We start from the raw sequence: 21,428 nt of genomic DNA, 5'->3' as shown, positions 1-21,428 counted from the left end.
CCAAACATTTAATTTCCAATCTAAACATTTTACATCAACAACACAGCAACACTCATTGTCTTAAAAACAACATTTGGTATATTTAAAAGGAGCCACCAGTCAAAAAAAAAAAAAAAAAAAAAAAAAAAAAAAAAAAGGAGCCTATGATAGTTTTGGGGGATAGTGATTGCTTAATATTAATACGGAGTAATAAAAGATGCATAGTAATTCAGGACAGAAAAACATATTTACCAACAAAATTTCACTATCGATTCAAATAATAGCATATTACATTTATGTAACATCACGCTGAGAAAATTCCTTGACAGATGACAGATAAACAATTAACTCCATATTGAAACAATAGCCTCTTCAAGTATACCTGACAGGTTATCGCAGTACTAGCAACCAAGAGTCAGCCAATAAGATGAGGACCTCCGCAATAATTCTTATTTCTCAATGTTAAATAATCATCAACGATCAATGAATGACTTGTTCATCAGATCTACCGCTGAATCCATAAACTGCATACACAGCCATCAATAGAAGTTCAGGCAATAGCATGATATAAAACATAAACTGCATACAGAAGCTGTTTGCTTGTTTCTAACTGCAACAGTAACTGAAAAATCTAATAAACTGAGCACATGATTCCTTCTCTGTTATGTGATGAATACTTTTCTTGTAGCATAAAGTGAAACTTCTGCTGCATAGAGCATATATCATATGCGAATGGTTTGCTTTGCATCTATCAGCAAAGAAACATGATCAATCTTCAATAAGAGCGAAAAATCAGGCCTTAAGAATACTCAATTCCAACTCCTGTGTTAAGATCTAAAATTTTGGGCCAAGGTCCTTCCGATTGAATCAACTTCTTTTTTTTTTTTTTTTCGTTTGGAAAGAAGCAACATCTTCAAATCAAATAATTCATGCCACTTTTAACTAAAGATTATATTCTTAAGAGGGTTAGTCACCATACCAACACTACATATGCATGGGCATTCTTGAGTCTAACCCTTGGGGAACAGCAATACAAGCCTTATAAACTACAGTCAACCCTTCAACAACTACAAGTAGAACCACATAGGCAAGCTGTACATAACCTCCCACTATTCTCTTCCGATCCATGTCATAAGAAGAATAGAGGTGCAACAAACATAGTGTAAAATGAGGGCCAAATAATTCCACAAGTAAAGTCTTCCAGACTCACAGAATTTGAGATCATTTTTCCATGAGGATGCATTAAACTAACCAGGTAATCAGCTAATCCTCACTACTAACAACAAAACCTCTGACCAGATAGTTTCATCTAATCATCTTTGGAACAATTCTGCAACAATTTTCCCTATAGTACACAATCACTGACTACAAGTCTCCACTTAGTACTTTCAACTCACAAAGATATAGAATAGGGAACTAGTTATCTAATCACACAGCAACCTAGATGTGTTCCATGATAAATTATGCCTTGAATAAAACTTAATAATAGCAAAGGTATATATATAATGATTCAGTATTTTACCTTCCCAATATTCTTGAGTTCCCGCCCAACTGGCTCCATAAATTTCAAATCAACTTCTATAGGCCACACCTGAACACAGAGCAAATTGCAAACATAAGGGCGAGGATGATATGCAAAACTAGAAAAAGACCATTATAACCAACAGGTCAAGGTTAAGATCAAAAAAAAAATTTTAAAAAATAAATAAAAAAAAAAATAGTAAAAGGGAACACCAAGAAAATATAATTTGCACAAAGCAACTTAGCCCCATCTAGAAGCACACGATAGGGATGAAGTGCAACAGGTCATTAGCAGCAAATTGATTACTAAAGATACGAGAGATGGTGTTAAGACATAGTCTCTCACCAATAAGCAAATCTTTTGATTTTAGGGCACAAAAGACCTCATGAAAATTTCAGAAAACAGTAAGTAGCAGAAATGCAGAAGAAGATGAAACGAACAAGGCTGAAGATAAAGTTACGCAGCACAGACATGCAATCAGGCATCAAAGGACTTGAAACGGAACACACTCCTCCCCTCCCACCCACCCCCCCCCCAACTCACACACACTTACACTTGGAAGTCGTAATGAACTGCTATTGTGGAAAAGTTGCAATCTGTGAACTGCCATCCATTGGAATTCATTCCATTAGAGTCAACATATGTCCTAACCTTGAACTGAACCCCATGCCACTCAGTTACGAGATTACAAGTGTAAATCTCTAGTTTGAACCCAATGAACTCAAAGAAAAATTTATTGCTGTCCATCAACAAAAGCTTTTAGCTTGAACAGAGGCTTTGGAAGAACCTTATCAGACAAAGAGTAATCTCTCAATCAATATATGCTGAAAAATGATACTGGTAGAAGTTCACTGATAAGTGATAACAGAAGATAGGAAGACATGGTGACGTTTCACAAAGATCTTTGGAGTTTAAATTTAAAAAGAAGGCAAGTGCCACAGATCCTTGCTACCAAAGAACCAGTGCATAGCTCATCAAACCAATCAAAAACAGAGAGATCATGAAGCCTTTTATCACACGTTCAACAAGTGCTGGCATAATGCAAAATCACTGAACCGTTAAAAATTTCTTAAGAAGGAAGCTCCGTAAACAAGTCGATAACAATTCAACTTGACTGATTTCAGATACTTAAGAACCTTGCTCATCTACAGGATTTCAGACCCTCTTGCTACAAGTATCAATAACAAGCCATTACAAAGTTATGTCTGAACAAATGAAAGCCACCTTGTCAAATCTAGTAGATGTCTCTTGGAAAATCTACAATTGGAAGAGCACCCTTAATATGTCCCTTAAAAGTGAATTTGAAAGCTTACAGTTCCATAAGCTAAGAATTTCTTTAAAAGGTACTACAAATACAAGGCCTTCACTTCCCCAACTGTTTTGTGCCACGCTTTGTTTCAGCTCGGCCAAGTTCTCAATATTAGTCATAGGGAAAATGGAATTATATATCCAAGGCGCAAAAGACTTGAGGTAGGGAGCCTCATAGTCTCCTTACTTCTTATCTCTTTGTATTGGCAATGGAGTTTGTCTCGAGAGAGTTGAAAACATTTTTTTTTTTTTTAAAAAAAAAAAAAACCCCAGGGATTTACATGTCATCGAGGAAATAAAGAACTCAAGCTGGCCCATCCTAGATTTGAGAATGAGTAGATAATTTATAGTAAAGAAAAGTTAAATTCAGCTCCAAACTAAAGGAAGCTAGTTGATAAAATTTTATGTCATGCATAGTTTCTAGGAGTTTGATGTTTACTGGGGACAACAAAATGAAGACATGACAGAAATCAGTTAGCTTCCTGGCTTCAATCAGGGGATATTTCCCATCTGGAAATCAAGAGTTCCCTTTACGCCCTTCTAACTAAAGGAGAGCAAACAGTGTAAGCTTAATTTCTAGCATTACAACCAGAATACAGGCTTAAGTGGAACTCAACATTGCTGGTGCAGTATTCTTGCCATTGTTTAGAATATTTAAGTTTAGCTAGTTATTTTTATAGAATGAACTTGAGACTAACAGAGAAAGATAAGTGGCCTGAAGACATGTAACTATGCCCAGGAAGGAAGGAGGTCTGGGACTTAAGGAAGTGCTGGCTTGGAACAAGGCCTTCCAAAGCAAAAATCATACAGGAAAAACAAAATGGTTTGAGTCTTTATGGAAAGCTTGGGCAAGAGGAAATAGCATCAAAGGAGGCTTGCTAGAGAAGAAACAATATACAACAGAGCTATCTGGGTCCTCCCAAGACTGGATGCATACGAGAGATCCTATAAAAGAAACAGTCTACCCAAGTACACACCTTTGTTTCAGACCTTCAGAGCCAGAAACTGGAAATTTTATCTGTTGGCTCATCGTGTTATAAATTTACTATGGAAAGAATGGCTACCTTGATAAGTTGATAGAATATCAGACTTGCAAGCAATGTGGAATAGTTCGAGAGTGCATAAAGCACCGATTTTAAAATTGTTTTAATATAAGCTACAGAAGGTGATATGAAACGGATGCAGACTTATTCCAAGCTTAGTAGGAATCAGTGGTTAAAGGTAGTGAGGTAAAGCATGAAATTAAACCACAATTTGAAATATGAGAGCAGCTAGATTGACACTGCATGTAACGACAGTTACATGTGTTACATGCAAGACTACAGAAAGATGATATTTTAAAGCAAAATAGTTAGCAGTTGACTTTTATAGAGATAATCATTGATTCATTAATACATTAAATCTACGTTTCATGGACTTGCCTAGGGGTGTCGAGTATGGGTACAGATGCGCGTGTCCGGTATGGAAATTCCAAAAAATTAGGACACATGGACTCTTTCCAAGATTTGGACTTGGCTACAGGGGGTTGAAAACTTAAATGTGGTAGTATGTCTTGGTGTTGACTGCTGACAGATAATATAGAGTATTGATAAATATATGAGAAAATGTCTCTCAACTAATTCGTGATTCCCCAAGCATAACAGGATCCATGAAAACTAATCTCCCTCCTCAACTAATTTTGTGATTCCCTGAGCATATCTGGATTAATGGGTGTATGTTTTACACTGTACAGCTTTGTGTTGTTTGATACAAGCAAACTTTTCTCAGAAATAAATTAATTTGAACAGAAAATTAGTGGTGGACAGAAACTGCATCCAACCTTTCCTTAAAACATAGCCTCAAAACATTTTCTAACTTCAGTAAATTGTAGCTATAAGGAAAAAACATTAGAATGTCAAATTCATTGTACAAACTACAAAGACACACATGGATACAAAAATGATGCAATTTTATGCATGTTTCACGCTTCTCAATATTTACATTCAAATTCCATATCTCAAAACCCAAACAAATTATTTTCAACTTAAGAGGTGCTTTCTCCTCAAACTTGCGGCAACTAGGATTTTTAAAAGTGTACCTATTTGTAACCTCCTACTTATCACTTATCAGAAGCTGTAGAGAATACCAAGCAAATGTTATTCGGAGATCAAGCTACCTTATTACTACTCCAATTACATAAAACCTCAAGATATTTTAGTGATCCTTTTGATGTAGCTTAATGGGTATCAAAACTTCACCATTCAAAGCATACACAAAGTCATCAATACACCAATCCATTGAGACACAACTAATGCCTTAAAGAATAAAGATATCAATCATCGCCAAAGATAATACTCCCCTCCGTCCCTTTATTACATGCCTGTATTCCTTTTGGGGTGACCAAAATTAAGTGCCTATTTCTATTTATAGGTTGTACTTTTTGCCAATATTATTCTTGTTTTGATGATTTGTCATCAATTTTCTTTTTCTTTTTTGTACTTTACGTCAATTCCCAATACTTTCTCTCTCCTAATTCTCAACCACTTTTTCTTTCTCTCTATCTCTCTCTAACCCCACATGCATATTTGTACTCCCAATTTTTAGTTTTAAGCAATCTTTAACTTTCTTAATTCCCGTGCAAAATGAGAAATAGGCATGTAATAAAGGGACGGAGGGAATACTATACAACAAACCAGATAAGGAGATTTTCTCAAAACTCCACACATTGTACACAATACAAAAAGACCTCCATAAAAATCCCCATCTATCTCCTTATTAAACACGGGCGTATATAGATTAGCAATTTTGTTAAAAAAAAAATAAAAAAAAAACAATATATATAAAGTTATATACAGTCATAATTGTTGAACATAGAATAGCAAAACCTTTATATATTTTAAACATTTATCAAGGAGGTTAACATTGCAACATCAATAATTGATTATATAAAATCTTAATTAATCAAAGTAAACAAAACTCAAGTTAAAAACACAGAAAAACACCTTTAAACCAAGCAATTTAACAGGTGTAGCTTGACCAGGAACAATGCAATCTGGTCCTGCAGACTCCAATACAGCATCAACAGCTAACCCATTTCCCACTGGATTTGAGTCCTGCAAAATCAAATTACATGAAAAGTAGCTCAATAACTAACAAAACTACAGCCCAATAACCCAAATTTTATCCCAAATTCATTGATAAAAAATTATGAAAGAAAAAACCCAGAAAAATTAAGGAAAGAAAATGATACCCTCATAATGGAAACAGCGTAATTGGAAAAGGGGTTTTGGGGAATGCGAAGAACAGGGGAATGGTGAATTTTGGGAATGGGTTTCCCTTGAGAAGCCCTCCAAGGCGCATCCTTTTGAAGCCCTACTCCACCTCCTTTCTTTGACATTTTAATTTTATTTATGGCAAATTTGTCTTAATTTGAAGCTGTTTTTTAAAATTATGAGAAAGAATTCTTCAAAAAAAAAAAAAAAATTATGAGAAAGAAAGAAAGAAAGTGGTGGACGTTTAGAGGAAGAAGATCAAGTTATGAGATAAATTTTGTGAAGTGAGGATTTTGGGTAAGCTCGAATTTGGATTAGGGGAGTAACTTTTTTTTTTTTTTTTTAGAACGCAAGGGGAGTAACCGGTAGTCTCCTATACGTGTGCTTTAGAGTTAAGATAACAAATGGGGTTCAAGTTTTTGCAAAATATTGTACTCGTATTTGAGGTTAAGGTAGAATTTCCGGTGAGTTAACCTTAATTTAACTCACCGTTAACCATTAGTAAAAAGAGTTAGACTCTTTAAAGTTAGTCCTCTAAGTAAATTAGGTAGACCCCTAAAGATTTAAGTTTAGCAATTATCATACATATAATGCTAAAAAAAAAAAAAAAACCTATTTTCTGATTGTCTAAAAAAAGGTAATTTTTAGCAAATAAATTTAGCCTTCGAAGCATTGCTAATGTTGTATCTTATCGGATCAATTTCATGATATTAGCTCAGACCTTTTTCAGCAAAGGGATCTATTGAAGGAATTATATCTTCGATAAGTGCAATTACTAGATATATCAAGGATCACTATTATGGAAATAATAGTTCATTCTATAGGGTCGTCAATATCTAGTGCTAGATATGATAATTGATCTTTGGGTTAGTTAAATAGCCCAAAGCCTTATAGAATGGATCCTATGAGGTCACACAACAAGGGTATTGGGTTAAACAAGTAAGATGCCCATTAATGGGCCTCATGAGATTATGACATACCATGTAGAGTGTTGGGCTAGAGTAGTGTGTTTAGGATAAGGGTTTTGGGCTTTTGACATGGGCTCTTATTTAGAGATGTGATCTATAAATAAGATCCATGCCTAGGGTTGCAAGCAAGCAGTAACAATCAACATATAGTAGATTGTGAAAAAGGCAACCAAGCCCCAAAACCCTAAACACTCTCCTCACTCACGGCCCTCTTCTCTCCCCTTCACGTCCGTACATGCGGCGCCCCTCATGGTGGCTCGTGGTGTTCGTCGTGGTGGTTCGTGGTTAGCTCGTGTCTCTCTTCTCCGTTGAAGGTTGATTGAAGCGTTCAATCACGACTAACTAGCATTAGTGGAGGTTTAACTTGTGCCCGTGGACCAAGTAGAGGAATCACGCTTGAGGTTCTCTATCTCCCTTTGTTCTTGCTCGATCGCACGTGGAATCACGCTTCAAAGGTATGATTATGTGTTCTTTCTGTGTTATGCAAAGATCCTTGGATTAGGTACTGTATGAATATGATTCATGTTTATTTCCGCTGCATAGTACCTATAAACCCCTACATCTATTGCATGTGATCTTCATAGCACTTTAAGTTTTTTTTTTTTATCTTCTTGATAGAAAGTGCATTTTGTTAAAATAAATGTTTCTTTTATCTTATCATTAATGTATGCTATTGGTATCATTATTATTGTCGTTGTTGTTGTAAGTGAGGTAGCAATAGTAATAGTAGTTATTGTTATTATTGTTGTTGTTATATTTAATTAACATATTTATTAAAATTAATTTAACGTAGCTCATAATAACTACCCAAGGGGTGAAGCAAAAAAAGATTAAATGGCTTATTATTATCATTCTCTTCGTTTCACTTTGTTTGCCCTCTTTGAAATCAATCACTTAAAATAAGAAAAAGAGAGATTCTAATAATAATTTGAAATTTGATTGCAACTTTGTAATTAATTTTTTGTCTTTTCTTATTTTATTGTTTTATTTATGGGAATTCACTGTAACTAAATCACCTATAATAAATCTTGATTGTATCTTTCGAAAAAAAAAAAAAAAAACTTGATTGTAAAAATTTACCATGTCAGCAATTCACTAGCACATAAATGTTAGGAATATATTTCATATGGGTATATTATTTTGAAATTCCCAAAATAGTAAATGAGACTAACAAAGTGGAAGGAAGGGAGTTTTATAATTAGATTACTTTAATCATCACTTGCTTTAATTAATTATTGGCTTAACAATAATTATCTTATTGAATGTAGTTAAAAACTTAAAATGAGCGAGAGATTTGATGAAAAGACAATTCAACGTATTAGACTTGTTCGGACATAATTATCTTGAATGGACAATTGATGCCCAAATGAATTTAAGGCTCGAGAGTTGAAACATACCATTTATAAAAATAAAATTAAAAAAAAAATTAAAAAAAAAACAAACCAAAAAACAAAAAAAACAAAAAAACAAACTATTAAAACCAAAAAAAAAAACAAAACAAAAAAAAACTATTCCAGGAAAACGAAAAAAATGCCTCTCGCGAAGTTAAGACCCCTACTGAACAAGAGTAGTGGAGGATACCAAAGAATTATGGGATAGCCTCAAAGGAAGGTATGTCCACTACAAAAAGGGTAATTCTTCCTTATACCTTCCTTTAGCATATTTGTTTGGACAAACCAGAGATTTTGGGATAGGACATTAAATTTGTCGGTGATTATAATTCATCATTGTTTAAAATTGTATCAATACTAGGGGTCTGTTCTCATTGATTGAACTGAACTGAACTGAACTGAACTGAGCTGAACAAAACTGAAATGAATATTTTATAAGAGAAGAAAATTAGGAGCTGATGAACTGAATTGAATTGAATTTCCACGTATGAGAACAGACCCTAAGATATTGTAATAAACCAATCACTAAAGAGCAAATGATAGAGAAAACCCTCTCTACATTCCACGCTAACAAAATTTTATTGCAACAGCAATACCATGAAAGAGGATTTGTAAAATATTATGAGCTCATTTCTACATCAATGGTTGCTTCTATTAAAGAATAACAACATAATACCAACTAGGTCTCAACCATTTAATGAAACAAATAATTAGAAAGCTTAAATCCACTCCAAACTAATGTTGTTCATAGAGATGGGCATGGAAAATATATTAACCGTAGCAGAGGTCGTGGAAATTTCCGTGGACGTAGTGGAGGCCATTTATTCCTTAACAACACTTAAAAAAGGGGCATCAACAAGGAAACAAAAATTTAGCCATCACAAAAGGGAAATACACAGGTTATAGATGTGGCATGACAGGGCATTGGGGACGTACTTGTCGTATAGCCAAACATTACTGAAAGTGGAAGAAAATTATGTTAATGATGAAAATGTGGCGAAGAAAATTATGTTAATGATGAAAATGTCTTGAACCTAACTCTGATGTGTCTGGTTTCTTCATAGACAATACTGAAAGTGGCAATAACTTTATCTTTGGGGAAAATAGTAATGTATAAATAAATCATCTATTATTATGATATGTACTTCCTCCGTTTTCTTTTACTTGCAACACTTTCCTAAAAAGGAAATGTCACAATACTTGCAACACACTATAAAAGGAAAGTTGCTTTAAGGAAAAAAAAAAAATTATATCCCTTATTTAAAAAGCACATGGCCCACTACATTACACTCCTAACAATCACTCATCCTATTTTAAAGTTTATTAATTACCGCGCTAAAGGGTGTGTTGCATCTAAAAGAAAACGAAGGAAGTATTATGTTTTCTTTATGTACTTTTATTTGTTTTTTTTATTTTTTATTCAAGTTATGTACTTTTAATTTCCATTATTAATAGGAAAAATTGATTCTAATAATCTCACCTTTGCTCGGTTCGTTGTTAATTATCCCACCTTTAAATTGTTATTTAATTATTCTTAACTAATCTATACTTAATTTATGAAGATACTAGATTAGTACCCATGCATTGCACGGTGGTTAATTAGTCATTTTTTTTTTTTTATTATCTTTTGTTGTTGATAACTTTCTAATATGATTTGGCTCTTTATTTTTTTTAAGAATATGTTATATAAATATTAAAAAAATATGTACATAATTTTTTTTAAATGGTTATTATTTAATGCTGTATCATAATGTAATAATTACTATGTTATTAAAAATATACTAAAATGATGGTTAGATTAAATATATTAATGTTGTATAAATGTATAATCCATAAAGCTTATACGTTTAGAGTGGAAGCTAAATAAATGTGTATTTACTATTAAAAAAATGCATATAAATTTGTCCAAAAAAAATTGTATAATTAGCTACGAATATCTATGTCTATTTAATATTGTTATATAATGAATATCCAAAAGTAGTGTGGAGTATATACAACAATATTGATGTCAAATTCAGGTTTCATACCTAATTAGTCCTAATTTCTAGCTTGAAAAGGCAAAGATAAAAATTAAAAAAAAAAAAATGATGACATCATATGTAAAATTTGGAGGGAAAATTTTTTACGAGAGTTTGACACGTAAACACTTTAAGAAATTAATGACAACATCAACGTTTTGTTTTAGTAATAGTTAATAGATATATGGGTCTGCCTAAAGTTGATTCCAAATACTATTGTCTTTTGGACAAAGTAACAACACACACCATTTTGGAGAATAGAAAATATTTTTCAAAATTGACAATGTATCTATGGGTCAGACAAGTTAATACAAGGTTCTAGAAAAGCTTGCATTATGCTCCCAAATGGAACAGAATTAATTATTAATGGTGCTTTATATTCGAGTAAATCTTAAAGAAATCTTATAAGTAGAGGTGTCAATTCGGATGATCTGATCAGGTTTAGTGAGGTTGGGTCGGATCGTGTTAATTTTTAAAGTTGAGTCATGCTAAATTATTATTGTGTCCACGCGAGTTAAAATCTGAATCAGATAATTTCTAGTCGGGTGTGGTTTTGACACCTCAACTTATAAGCTTTAAGATGTGCGTCAAAATGGCCTTCATTTAGAAACAATAAACATATATATGATCGAGAAATTATCCTCATATTTTGCAGGGTTTATATACATTTGCGACTAATAGTTGAAATAAATTTGATAACTTTTGACCCCGGACTCGGAAAAAGGCAAATAGTATTTTGTTGGAAAGTTCTAGAAGTCTACTTTGCAACCCAATGGAAACTAGGTCAAAATCTTTGGTATATATTAAGAAATGGCCATGTGAGTGTAAGGGTGTCGATCTTGAGCTAATTCAATTAGTATTATGTGCACCATGGTGCACCTAGAAATAGGTGCACCACGTCTATACTTTTGAACATTTAGTAAAAGAAAAATTGAACATTTTACAAAAAAATGAACATTTAGTAAAAAAAATATGAACATGTCACAAAACTTGAACATAAACATGCAATTTTTATGTTTATATTTTATAAAGAAATGTTCATTTTGTATACAGTAAATGTTCAGTTTATTTTACAAAATTATTGAATTATTACGAATCAGTTCAAAATTTGTCTGACACGTAATAATTCAAAATTTGCGATTGTTCAGAATTTTTACTAAATGTTCAAAATTTGTTATTGTTCAAATTTTTTTACCAAATGTTCAAAAGTATAGGCGTGGTGCATTGCGATTGTTCAGATTTTTTTACTAAATATTTGATATTTGCGATGTTCAGATTTTTTTACTAAATGCTCAAAATTCGCGATTGTTCAATTTTTTTTTTTTTTTAAATGTTCAAAAGTATAGGCATGATGCATTGTGATTGTGATTGTTCAGATTTTTTACTAAATGTTCAAATTTTGCGATGTTCAGATGTTTTTACTACACGTTCAAAATCTGCAATTCTTCATATTTTTTACTAAATGTTCATACTAAATGTTCAAAAGTATAGTTGTGATGCACCTATTTCTAGGTATACCCATGGTCCATCTTAAAATTTGCGTATTTCAACCAAATAACATTTGAATCTAAGTTATGGGCCAAGAACATCATATTTTTCAGATTTGGACTGTGGTTATCAAGCAAAGTACCATAATCGGTATATATGCATACTTTACATTATGTACGATTAATGTGTAAAGAAACAATAAGGATTAAGCTTCCCGGCAATGGATTTGAAAGTTGGCAACTAATTAGAGGTCATTCTACTTGCTGTGAACTTCTCCTTGCCGAAAAGGCAATTATGTACACAGAAGCTTTGAATCAAGTAATCAGCTTCTATGAACAGATAAACAAAATTAACCTCTTCAGTAGATTCAAGTAACTAGATCAATCACATAAGCTGAATTTGAATACATAAAACATATTTCTGGGCATCTGCAGCCAAAACAGCCTAACAAAGCAACAATATATCTACACACACAAACATATTCAAGATTGATTGTACACTAAAAAGGCTTCTCTATACCGAATAAGATGATAGAACCGAAAAACCACAGATTTACAATAAACATCTCAATGGGTAAAGGGTAATGACAATAAAGAATTAACTTTGCAGATAATTTAGTACACGTCTGTCCAACCGAATCAAATAAGCAAAAATAAATAAATAAATAAAGAAATTCAGTAGCATAATCACCCAAAAAAAAAAAAAAAAAAAAAAAAGAAAAAAGAAAAAAAATCTGTTGTAACAAAGTATAGTAAAGATGAGTTCCCAAGCTTCTACTCAAAGGCGGAATATGGTGGTGTATCCCTTCCTATGAAAGAAAACTCAATATGTATCACAACCAGGCAATCAGTTGAATTTGAAGATGACGAAAATCCTCATTACCAACTTTTACGTAAAAAATTCACCTTTAACAGGACCAGTAAATCTAATATGGGTTTCTTTAGCAAAGAAGAGCACATACACTTATAGGAAGAGACTTGGCAATATCATTCTTAATCTGCAAATTTTTGATACAAAATAAATTACATTTTATCGCTGATCTCCCCGACATCTTCGGTGGTCAGAAAGAAATTAAAAGAAAAAAATATTGAAGGGCCAAAAAATTATGAGATAAGGGGAAAAAAAAGAATACCACCAAAATGGAGATAAGAAAAGTCCACCAAGTGCCTTTTTTACTTCTTGATACTGATGGACACAAAGTCAGGATCCTTTAAATCATTCAAGCCGTCACCATATCCTCTCCTGCCACTTCAGCTAGTCTCTTCCACGTTAATTGCCGCTGCTCTTCTACCTCTTTTGCTCTGGCTACTTTGTCTTCATATTGCCTCTGGCACTCTTCAAATAGCTCCACATCCATTTCCAAGAACATTTTACGAACGTTGACAGTGAGCCCATGAACAGCCTGGTTCCAATGACTTTGAATGTTCTTTTCCAATGCTTCAAAAATGATAGGTAGAATCATGGTCCTGTTCTGGGCAATTAAGCTAACTATGTGCTCGTTGTTCCATAAGAAGAGTGCTCGTTCTGCTACCTGCAACACCAACAGTATGTTGATATAATTTGCAATTCTGCATTCTGTGAAATGCAGTAACAAGTATAAAGACAAACATACTAAATGTCACAAACAAATAGAAATAATCAATGGAGCATTGTTATTAACTATTAATCCAGTATGAAAACAGAAACAGAGAGCAGCTATTTAATTAAACGGGGCACTTAACCCTGGGAGTGGGAAGCACACAATACGTGAGAAGCAAAACCTACAAGACAAGCTACAATTTCAGAGATTTTTTTTTATTTATTTTTTTATTTTTTTTAAGCAAAACGTACAGTTATTCTGGCAGCCTGTGCCAGGTTTATATAACACAAGGAAAGAAGAACATGTCAATCGCACAGTGACAGTAATATAGTCTACACTCTACAGACTATACTGCAATTTGGAGGATATAATATACTTCCTCCGTTTTTATATACTTGCAACACATCACTTTGGCATGCATTTTAAGGAAGATATTATACTAGGTAAACTAACCACTTAATTGAAACATTATTACCACCGATATGAAAAAAGTGATAAGTTGTTACGGTTTAAATTTTATTGTTCAATCCATCCATATACCTTTTCTAATCACTTCCTCAAATAGCGTGCCAAGGTATGTTGCAAATAAATAAAATTAAACATAGGAAGTATATCTCAGCTAAAAAATGTCAATTCTGGTCCCAAATATAATGCTTTTCAGGGAATGCAGAATCACATTTGAAAAATTTTACAACAATTTGATAGCTTGATCATATCATTATGCTTCTCCAAATGTCAACTATCTAATCAATTGGGATACAAAAAAAAAAAAAGTGAATATATCAATGGAGAAACTAATGTTCCTTGCAATATACACTTTGTTTGGCAAACAACATCATTGCCAAGTATTAAGCATTGTTGGGGTGTATTCAACAATTCAGCCAGGTGATTTATCTTAAATTGTGTATTCAATATATTAGCATAACCAATCAGATCTAATAGCCAATATGTTCCTTTTTTTTAAACTACACCCAGTGATTTTCTTTCAGTTAACACATTATTTTATCAATTTACTGAATACATTCCACATAATTTACCGATGTCATACTCCATATGTTAGTCAAACCTACCACCTTAATATCAATAAGTAAACTACAAAGCTAACACTAATTGGAAACAAAAGGGTAAAAAATAATTATTATAAAATAAAAAAAAAATTGTTATCTGAATATCCTTGGTGAAGGCCCCAAAACACACATGATACAAAGAAAGAGAGAAGGTATGAACAGGCCATTTCATTAAACTTGTACACTATGAACCTATAGTTATGCGGCCCCAAGCTGGTGAATATCCACTTCAAGTTCCAACATAGCAAGTATTCAAATTGCAAAACCTATAAAGTCCTAATCCCCTACCAAAAAGATACATAAAACCAAATAAACTAATATCGTAAAATCCCATTTGTTAATATGTATATAGGTTACCTAACTATCTAAATTCCATGAAAGATACAAATAGATAAAAAGAGAGAATCCCAAATTGATCAGCATAGAATCAATTCATCAGTAAGAAAAAGATAACATGACAGTAGGAGGATCTTGCTCAATTTGGAATTATCCAAAAACATGTGGTTTGAAAGTTTGAAACACAATATTTGGTTGTACCACTGTGTAGTGTATACTGAGAAGATTCACAATAGTCTCACCCAAAAAAAAAAAAAAAAAAAAAAAAAAAAAAAAAAAAAAACCACAATAATCAACAACGCATGAGACCACACTGTGTACGAAAAGAAAATACGTGCCCAGGTGCAGCACTCAGGGAGGATTATGCTTGCCTGTAAGGTGCTTCTGTCCACTTCAGCATTTGGAAGCCCACCAATGAGAAACTATTAATATCCTTAATGGCCTTTTTGGAAACTATCATATAGTTTCAAATGAGGAATTGTCCCAAATAGCTTGTTTGGGAATTATAAGAATTAACATTTGGATTTGACTCAAATCCTAGTCTTTGAATGATTAAGTTTAGTTTATAGAATTTGAAATCCAAATTTAATTGATGGCATTTCAGATCCTTTGAACCATGATCTCTCTTCCCCTATTTTGATATTTCCCCAATTATGAAACCCTAACTACCCTCTACTCTTCTCTCTCTCTCTCCCTCTCTCTCTCTCCTACCCATCTTCTGCACGAGTGCACAACCTCCACCACCGTCACGTCAACCACCTTTGTATCTGCCACCTTCAACTGTGAAAACTACCTCCATAACCCCCTCCTCTATCGCTGCAGATCCATGACTGCAACATAGGGGTGTTCATTCCTTCAATGTCAGCGTTAGGCACTTCATAGGACTCAAAGTTCAAAATAAAATAAAAATAAAAATGCTGATATAGGTTAGTTTGAGCAGATTACTCACCTGTCTGGTTCAACAATTTGAAGGATTTTGGATGAACAATTAATAGGGATTGAGATGGGGAGCAATATAAGAGGAGAGAGAGGATGGCAGTGCTAGGCACATCATTGGTCTCAGAGTTCATATACCTAAATCTTAGTAATAATAATAATAATAATAACAATCGAATATTACAAAAGGAGAAATAGAAAAAAAATGTAAATTTAGGTTATATGAGCTGATTTCTCACCAGTTTGGGTCAAAGGAGATGTTGGATGAACAATTGAGGAGGAGAAAGATTGAGAGGGGCCAGCAATGTAAGAGAAGGAAGAGGAAAGAAGAGCATGCACTGTACAGTGCAGATGGTGCAAGACAAATTATTTGAAATGATTTGTTTGAAATTCACTTGTGGAATTAAGGCTTTGATTGATTAATTTGAAATTCTAAGTTTTCTCAAACAAAGAATTCTATAAATAATGTCAAAATTTTGGAATTCCAGGAAATGCTTATATTTTAACACTACCAAAATGTACTTCATAGATATAAAAGCCGTGCTTTTCCATATGGTACAGAAGCATAGTATTATAAGAACTTGCTAATTCTTATAGCTATTAATTCCCAAAAAAATAAAAAAAATTGTTATTCCCAATGGCTCTTGTAAATTGAAAACTAGTGTCTTGCTTTGCCAAGGAGAGCAATTTAGCCAATAGCCTTATGTCTAGGACTCTAGGCTCTATAGCCTTAATGTGTTTCATGCATCATGCACTAACAATAAAAAGTCTATATAAGAAAATAAGTCTTACTTTTATACAGGTCAGCAACATCCTACAGTCAGCCATATTATTAGAAAGTCATCCAAAAAAGTGGCAAAATATACTTCATATAGGTTCTCCAACACGATTATCTTGTATCATGCAATACAAAACAAAATGATACAATTGAAATCATTAAGGAAGATAAATTCATATCCCTTTGATTGCACACCTTTGATCATTTAATGCCCTTATAAGTTACACGTTGAAAAAAATTATCAAGGTGTTGATAACTTTCTGTTCTGAATACATATATCAAACCAAATCTAACAAGATCTCACTTGAAAGTATATTGATATCCCTTTGTCCCATTTAAGAGTGCTCAAATTCCTTTTTCATCTGTCCTAATTAAGTTTGCCCAAAATAGGCAATGACCTTATTTTTTTTTTCTTACATTACTTTTTCTCGAAACAAGTAAGGTCTCACACTCTTTTTCTCTCTCTCTCTCTCTCCGTCTCATTCAATAAAAAAAATCATTACAGTATACACTGACCTTAACACCAATATACATCCTAAGACTATGTGCCACAATAAGACGAGCACATGTTATTGGAGCCAAGGAACATGTTGAAAATTACGGTCAATGTTTACAAATTTTTATTCTTGAAAAATAAAGTGGAACAACCCATTGCAAACAGAGTGTGTAAAATGTGCTCTTATATTGCATATACCAAATGGTTATCTATTACGAAGTATTCTAATACATTGCCAAAAAAGGTGAGTGCTAGAACTCGATAGCAATAATCATCAAGCACATGTGTTGAGCATACAACAAACACCAACATTGAAAAAACAACATTAGTCGATGAACAATAACAAATAAATCATACACCAATCTCATAGACCTGAAAAAGAAGGCAATCGCTATAGAAACCTTATAAGACTAAAATCACTAAACTGACACCATCTCTTCCTTGACACCCAATTCAAAAGAAAAGACCCTATTCTAAGGATACAAAATTACAGAAGAAAATTTCTTTGTGTAAGTAACAAAATAAGGATTAAAAATAATGCGAGTAAAACAGTAATCAGTGTCAATAAATAAATTTGCAATAAATAAATAAATAAAAGAAAAAAAAAGATATAAAAGATCAAGCTTGAGTACATATAAATAACATGTACTTAAGAGAGCAAGAACATATTCCTTTAAAAAAAAAAAAAAAAAAAAAAAAAAGAGACCCAATAACATATTTCTCCATCTGTGTTTGAATCCATGAAAGGTGCAAGCATCCCGTTCAATAATCTAATAAAATGAAGCTCAACAGCATGAAAGTTCAGTCCACAAGGCACAGCAATTTCTGGGAAGCACAAACTACTATGCATTAATTTGATCACTACGAAAAGAAATTGCTAGATAATATTCGTATAAATTTGGGGGTTCTTTTCTTCCAGCTTTCGGTGGCAGGGGAGAGGGGAACAACAGGACACAAGCAAAAGGAATTTTTCATACCTGAAAATGAGGACTGTTAAGGCAACGAGCTATCTGTCTAAAAAGTGGGACCATGCAACGTTGGAATTCAGCAGACTGTGTTGCCTCTAATACTTCTTCTAATTCCCCAAGAAAGAGAACTTCTTTCTGGCAATTAGTTACAGGCCAATATTTCAACAAACCCCTTATCACTGTATCTGCCAACTTGTAATCTTTTTCAACAAACTGAGTGATGCAGTATGAAAGCTGCTGATGATATAGCCCGACTGGCTTCGGTTTATGAAGTGGGATCAGAGCTCGAACAAGGAACAACTTGTGTTCCTCCTTCATTGGAAGAGCAAACCCGTTAATTATACTTCCTAAAATCTCCAAAAGCTCACCAATCCCACTGTGTCTCTCTGTCTCATATATGAACCGATAAAAGATGTTATTAATCGCCTTCCTGATAAACGGTCGGTGCACCATAAACTTTCCATATATCCTGTGGAGAATAGTTTTCAAATATTCCCTCTCCCTTGGATCCTCTGAATCAAACAAATCCAGTAGCTTCAACACAAAGGAATGATCGATGTAACGCTTGGCAACCTTAGTGTCAGTGTCTTGGGACACAACATATCTCAACAAAAGCTCATACACGAGCTGCAAATGCGGCCATGAGGGCTCTAGAAATGGCTCCTCCTCTTCAGGGTCAGTAGCCTCAACACCAGTATTTTCGTGGGATGTTGGGGGTAAACACCTAAATATATTTATTGACACCATCTTAATCATCTCATCTTGCACAGTCTCATGAATCTTCCCCGAACCCGACTGAATAAACTCAATAAGTTCCATCAATGTTTGCCTTTTAATTTCCTTTTCCCTAACCGATTTCAATGTATCAGTGAAATCAAATTGATAACAACAGATTTGCAGCTTACGCAAGAACAGATTCTGGCGCTCCGCAGCCGGGACATCTTTAAACATAGGAAGAGCTTCAACAGAACCCGAAGGCGGTACCGTGACAATCAAACTCCCACCACCAGCGCCCTGTGGCGTGGCATTCGGACCACCCGAACCCGGAACCCCAACTCGAGAAGCATGATTAACAACAACATTGGACGAAGCCACCACCCCAGATCCTCGATTACTAGGTGGAAATGCTAAATCATCTGATTTAGACCCTTTTCGATTCCCTCGTTTCATAAATTTATTCAACATCTTGGCTCACTCTTATCCTCCCTTTCTTCCCCAAATCTCCCCCCTTTTCTCTCTCCACAAAAACCCTAACCCTAGATTAAAAAGCCGATCAAAGTAATAATACCAACAATTGAATCAGATCCCAGATAGAAAAACCTAATGTTGATGCAATATTTATCATTTGTACTCCATTAATTCGATCCCAAACAATTATCTAGAACCAAAAACACAGAATACCCAGAAAAATTAAAAATCAAAGATTATCAAATATGAAATGTTACCGTTGTAATAAAAATCGCAACGTTGCAGAAAATGGGCATTAATTGAATAATGATTTCGATGAGAAATTGCCGAGTTGCAGCGAGTTGATCGGACTCGGATTGGGGATTTGCAGGGGACGAGACAAAAGGGGAGATTTTTTTGGGGAGAAGGAAGGAAGAGGTGAAGGAGGGGAAATATAAAGTATTTATTTATTTTTTTGTAATTTTTTTTGAGAGTGAAGAAAAAAAAAGTAAAGGGAGGAGAGAGAAAATTTTAAAGGTTAGAAACCTTAAAAACAGAAAATATTATGTGAAGGAATATTGTTGTGGTAGAAGGACTAGAAGGTAATGATAAAATTGGGAAAACAAAATGTTAACTAATATATATATACTAGTTTAAATCCGTGCAATGCACGGTTGTTATTAAATTTTTAAAGAGTTATTATTGTATTGAATTTTATAAAAAAAAAATTATACTCATGATATTAATTCAAAAGTATATATAAAAATATATTAGTTGGGTATATAGAGAGTTATTATTGTTAAGAATTATAAGTGGAAGAAAGATATTTTTCAATATTATAAAATGATTTCCTTAAAGAATCTTCGTAAAAACGGAAAGTAAAATGGGCGGGAAAATTGTTAATGACATTGTGACAAGTGTCATTTTTGGTTCGCTTTTAGTATAGGTTAATTGATTTTTGAATTGAATAGGGAGGGGGTTATTTTATTTTTTTATCAAATAATACTGAATGAAGCCTGTGCGATGCACGGTTTGTTTGATTTTTTTTTATTATTTTTTTATGAGCTAATATTTGTTTTATATTTAGATAAAATTCCTAATATTAAAAGATAATAATATTCAATTAATTTGAATTTAAAAATCTCATTCGCCAATTTTGCTTACGTGGCATTTTAATTATTTAATTCTAAAAGAAATTAATAATCGCTTATTTAATTGGCTACACCTAAGATTTATAATCCTATATGGCGCGCTAAGAAAATTAGATACTACGTGGCTCTCTAAAAACTCGGGAAAAAACTCCCCTTTATATATATATATTAGATTTTGCTTACGTGGCATTTGAATTACTTAATTCTAAAAGAAATTAATAATCTCTTATTTAATTGGCTACTCCTAAGATTTATAATCCTACATGGCGCGCTGAGAAAATTAGATCCTATGTGGCTCTCTAAAAACTCGGGAAAAAACTCCCCTTTATATATATATATATTAGATTTCCTCAGTTTTTATTTAGTTGCAACACATTTTTTGTCACGCATTTTAAGAAAGATATTAAACTAGGTAACGGAAAAATTAATTTACAAAATTTTAGCACCTATAAAAAGAAAGGGATTAGTTTCTACGATTTAAATTTCATAGCTTAATTCATTCGTTTACATAGTTTGATCACCTCCTCGAAAAACGTGATAAAAGGTGTGTTGCAAGTATAAAAAAATAGAGGAAGTAATAGTTATTCGACACTTACAATCATCAATTAAGAGATCTAAATTCTCAATATAAGAATTAAACACCCCTAAAACAATGACATCGCTTTTGAACTACTTCCGGATAATTTTAGATGTCTATGCATCGTTCTTAACGGAGCTCCATTGATGTATAGTCGTTAAAGTGATAAAACTTGATTGGTTATCACTTTTGATGGAGCTCTTTGATCTTCCTTGGAGCGTATTGTTACTGATTCGGGGCCTGGGTTTGGTGATTGGCAGTGGCGGCTTGCCACCTTACCATTTGCGTTTGGAAGGCTTGGTGTTTATTCTGCTGGTGATGTTCGTCACTATGCTTTTCTTGCTTCTCGGTTACAGTCTGCTGGGTTGCATATACAACTTCTTCGGCATGCTGGCATTGTTGGTCTTGGACGAGCCTTTGAGGATGCGTTGAGTCTGTTTAATGGAAC

The 21,428-nt window shown here is 33.4% G+C and overlaps 2 protein-coding genes across 2 annotated transcripts; both read right to left on the bottom strand.

The window, feature by feature from the left end:
* Window positions 1-226: 226 nt before the first annotated feature.
* Window positions 227-6,399, bottom strand: LOC145617822 (uncharacterized). The gene is made up of 4 exons (XM_081672574.1): window positions 6,039-6,399; window positions 5,791-5,901; window positions 1,502-1,570; window positions 227-503 (listed from the first exon to the last, which is right to left on the bottom strand). The coding sequence occupies exons 1-4, from the start codon at window positions 6,183-6,185 to the stop codon at window positions 453-455; spliced, it is 378 nt and encodes a 125-aa protein (XP_081528700.1). The 5' UTR covers window positions 6,186-6,399; the 3' UTR covers window positions 227-452.
* Window positions 6,400-12,888: 6,489 nt separating this feature from the next.
* LOC145616493 (serine/threonine protein phosphatase 2A 57 kDa regulatory subunit B' beta isoform-like) lies at window positions 12,889-19,739 on the bottom strand. The gene is made up of 2 exons (XM_081671224.1): window positions 18,095-19,739; window positions 12,889-13,456 (listed from the first exon to the last, which is right to left on the bottom strand). The coding sequence occupies exons 1-2, from the start codon at window positions 19,268-19,270 to the stop codon at window positions 13,145-13,147; spliced, it is 1,488 nt and encodes a 495-aa protein (XP_081527350.1). The 5' UTR covers window positions 19,271-19,739; the 3' UTR covers window positions 12,889-13,144.
* Between the last annotated feature and the right edge of the window lie 1,689 nt (window positions 19,740-21,428).

This window comes from Chenopodium album, chromosome 26 (assembly GCF_948465745.1).
Source record: "Chenopodium album chromosome 26, dcCheAlbu1.1, whole genome shotgun sequence".
Classification (NCBI taxonomy): Eukaryota; Viridiplantae; Streptophyta; class Magnoliopsida; order Caryophyllales; family Amaranthaceae; genus Chenopodium; species Chenopodium album.
Note: the sequence above shows the minus strand (reverse complement) of the source record. Positions and strands in the feature narration are given on the sequence as shown.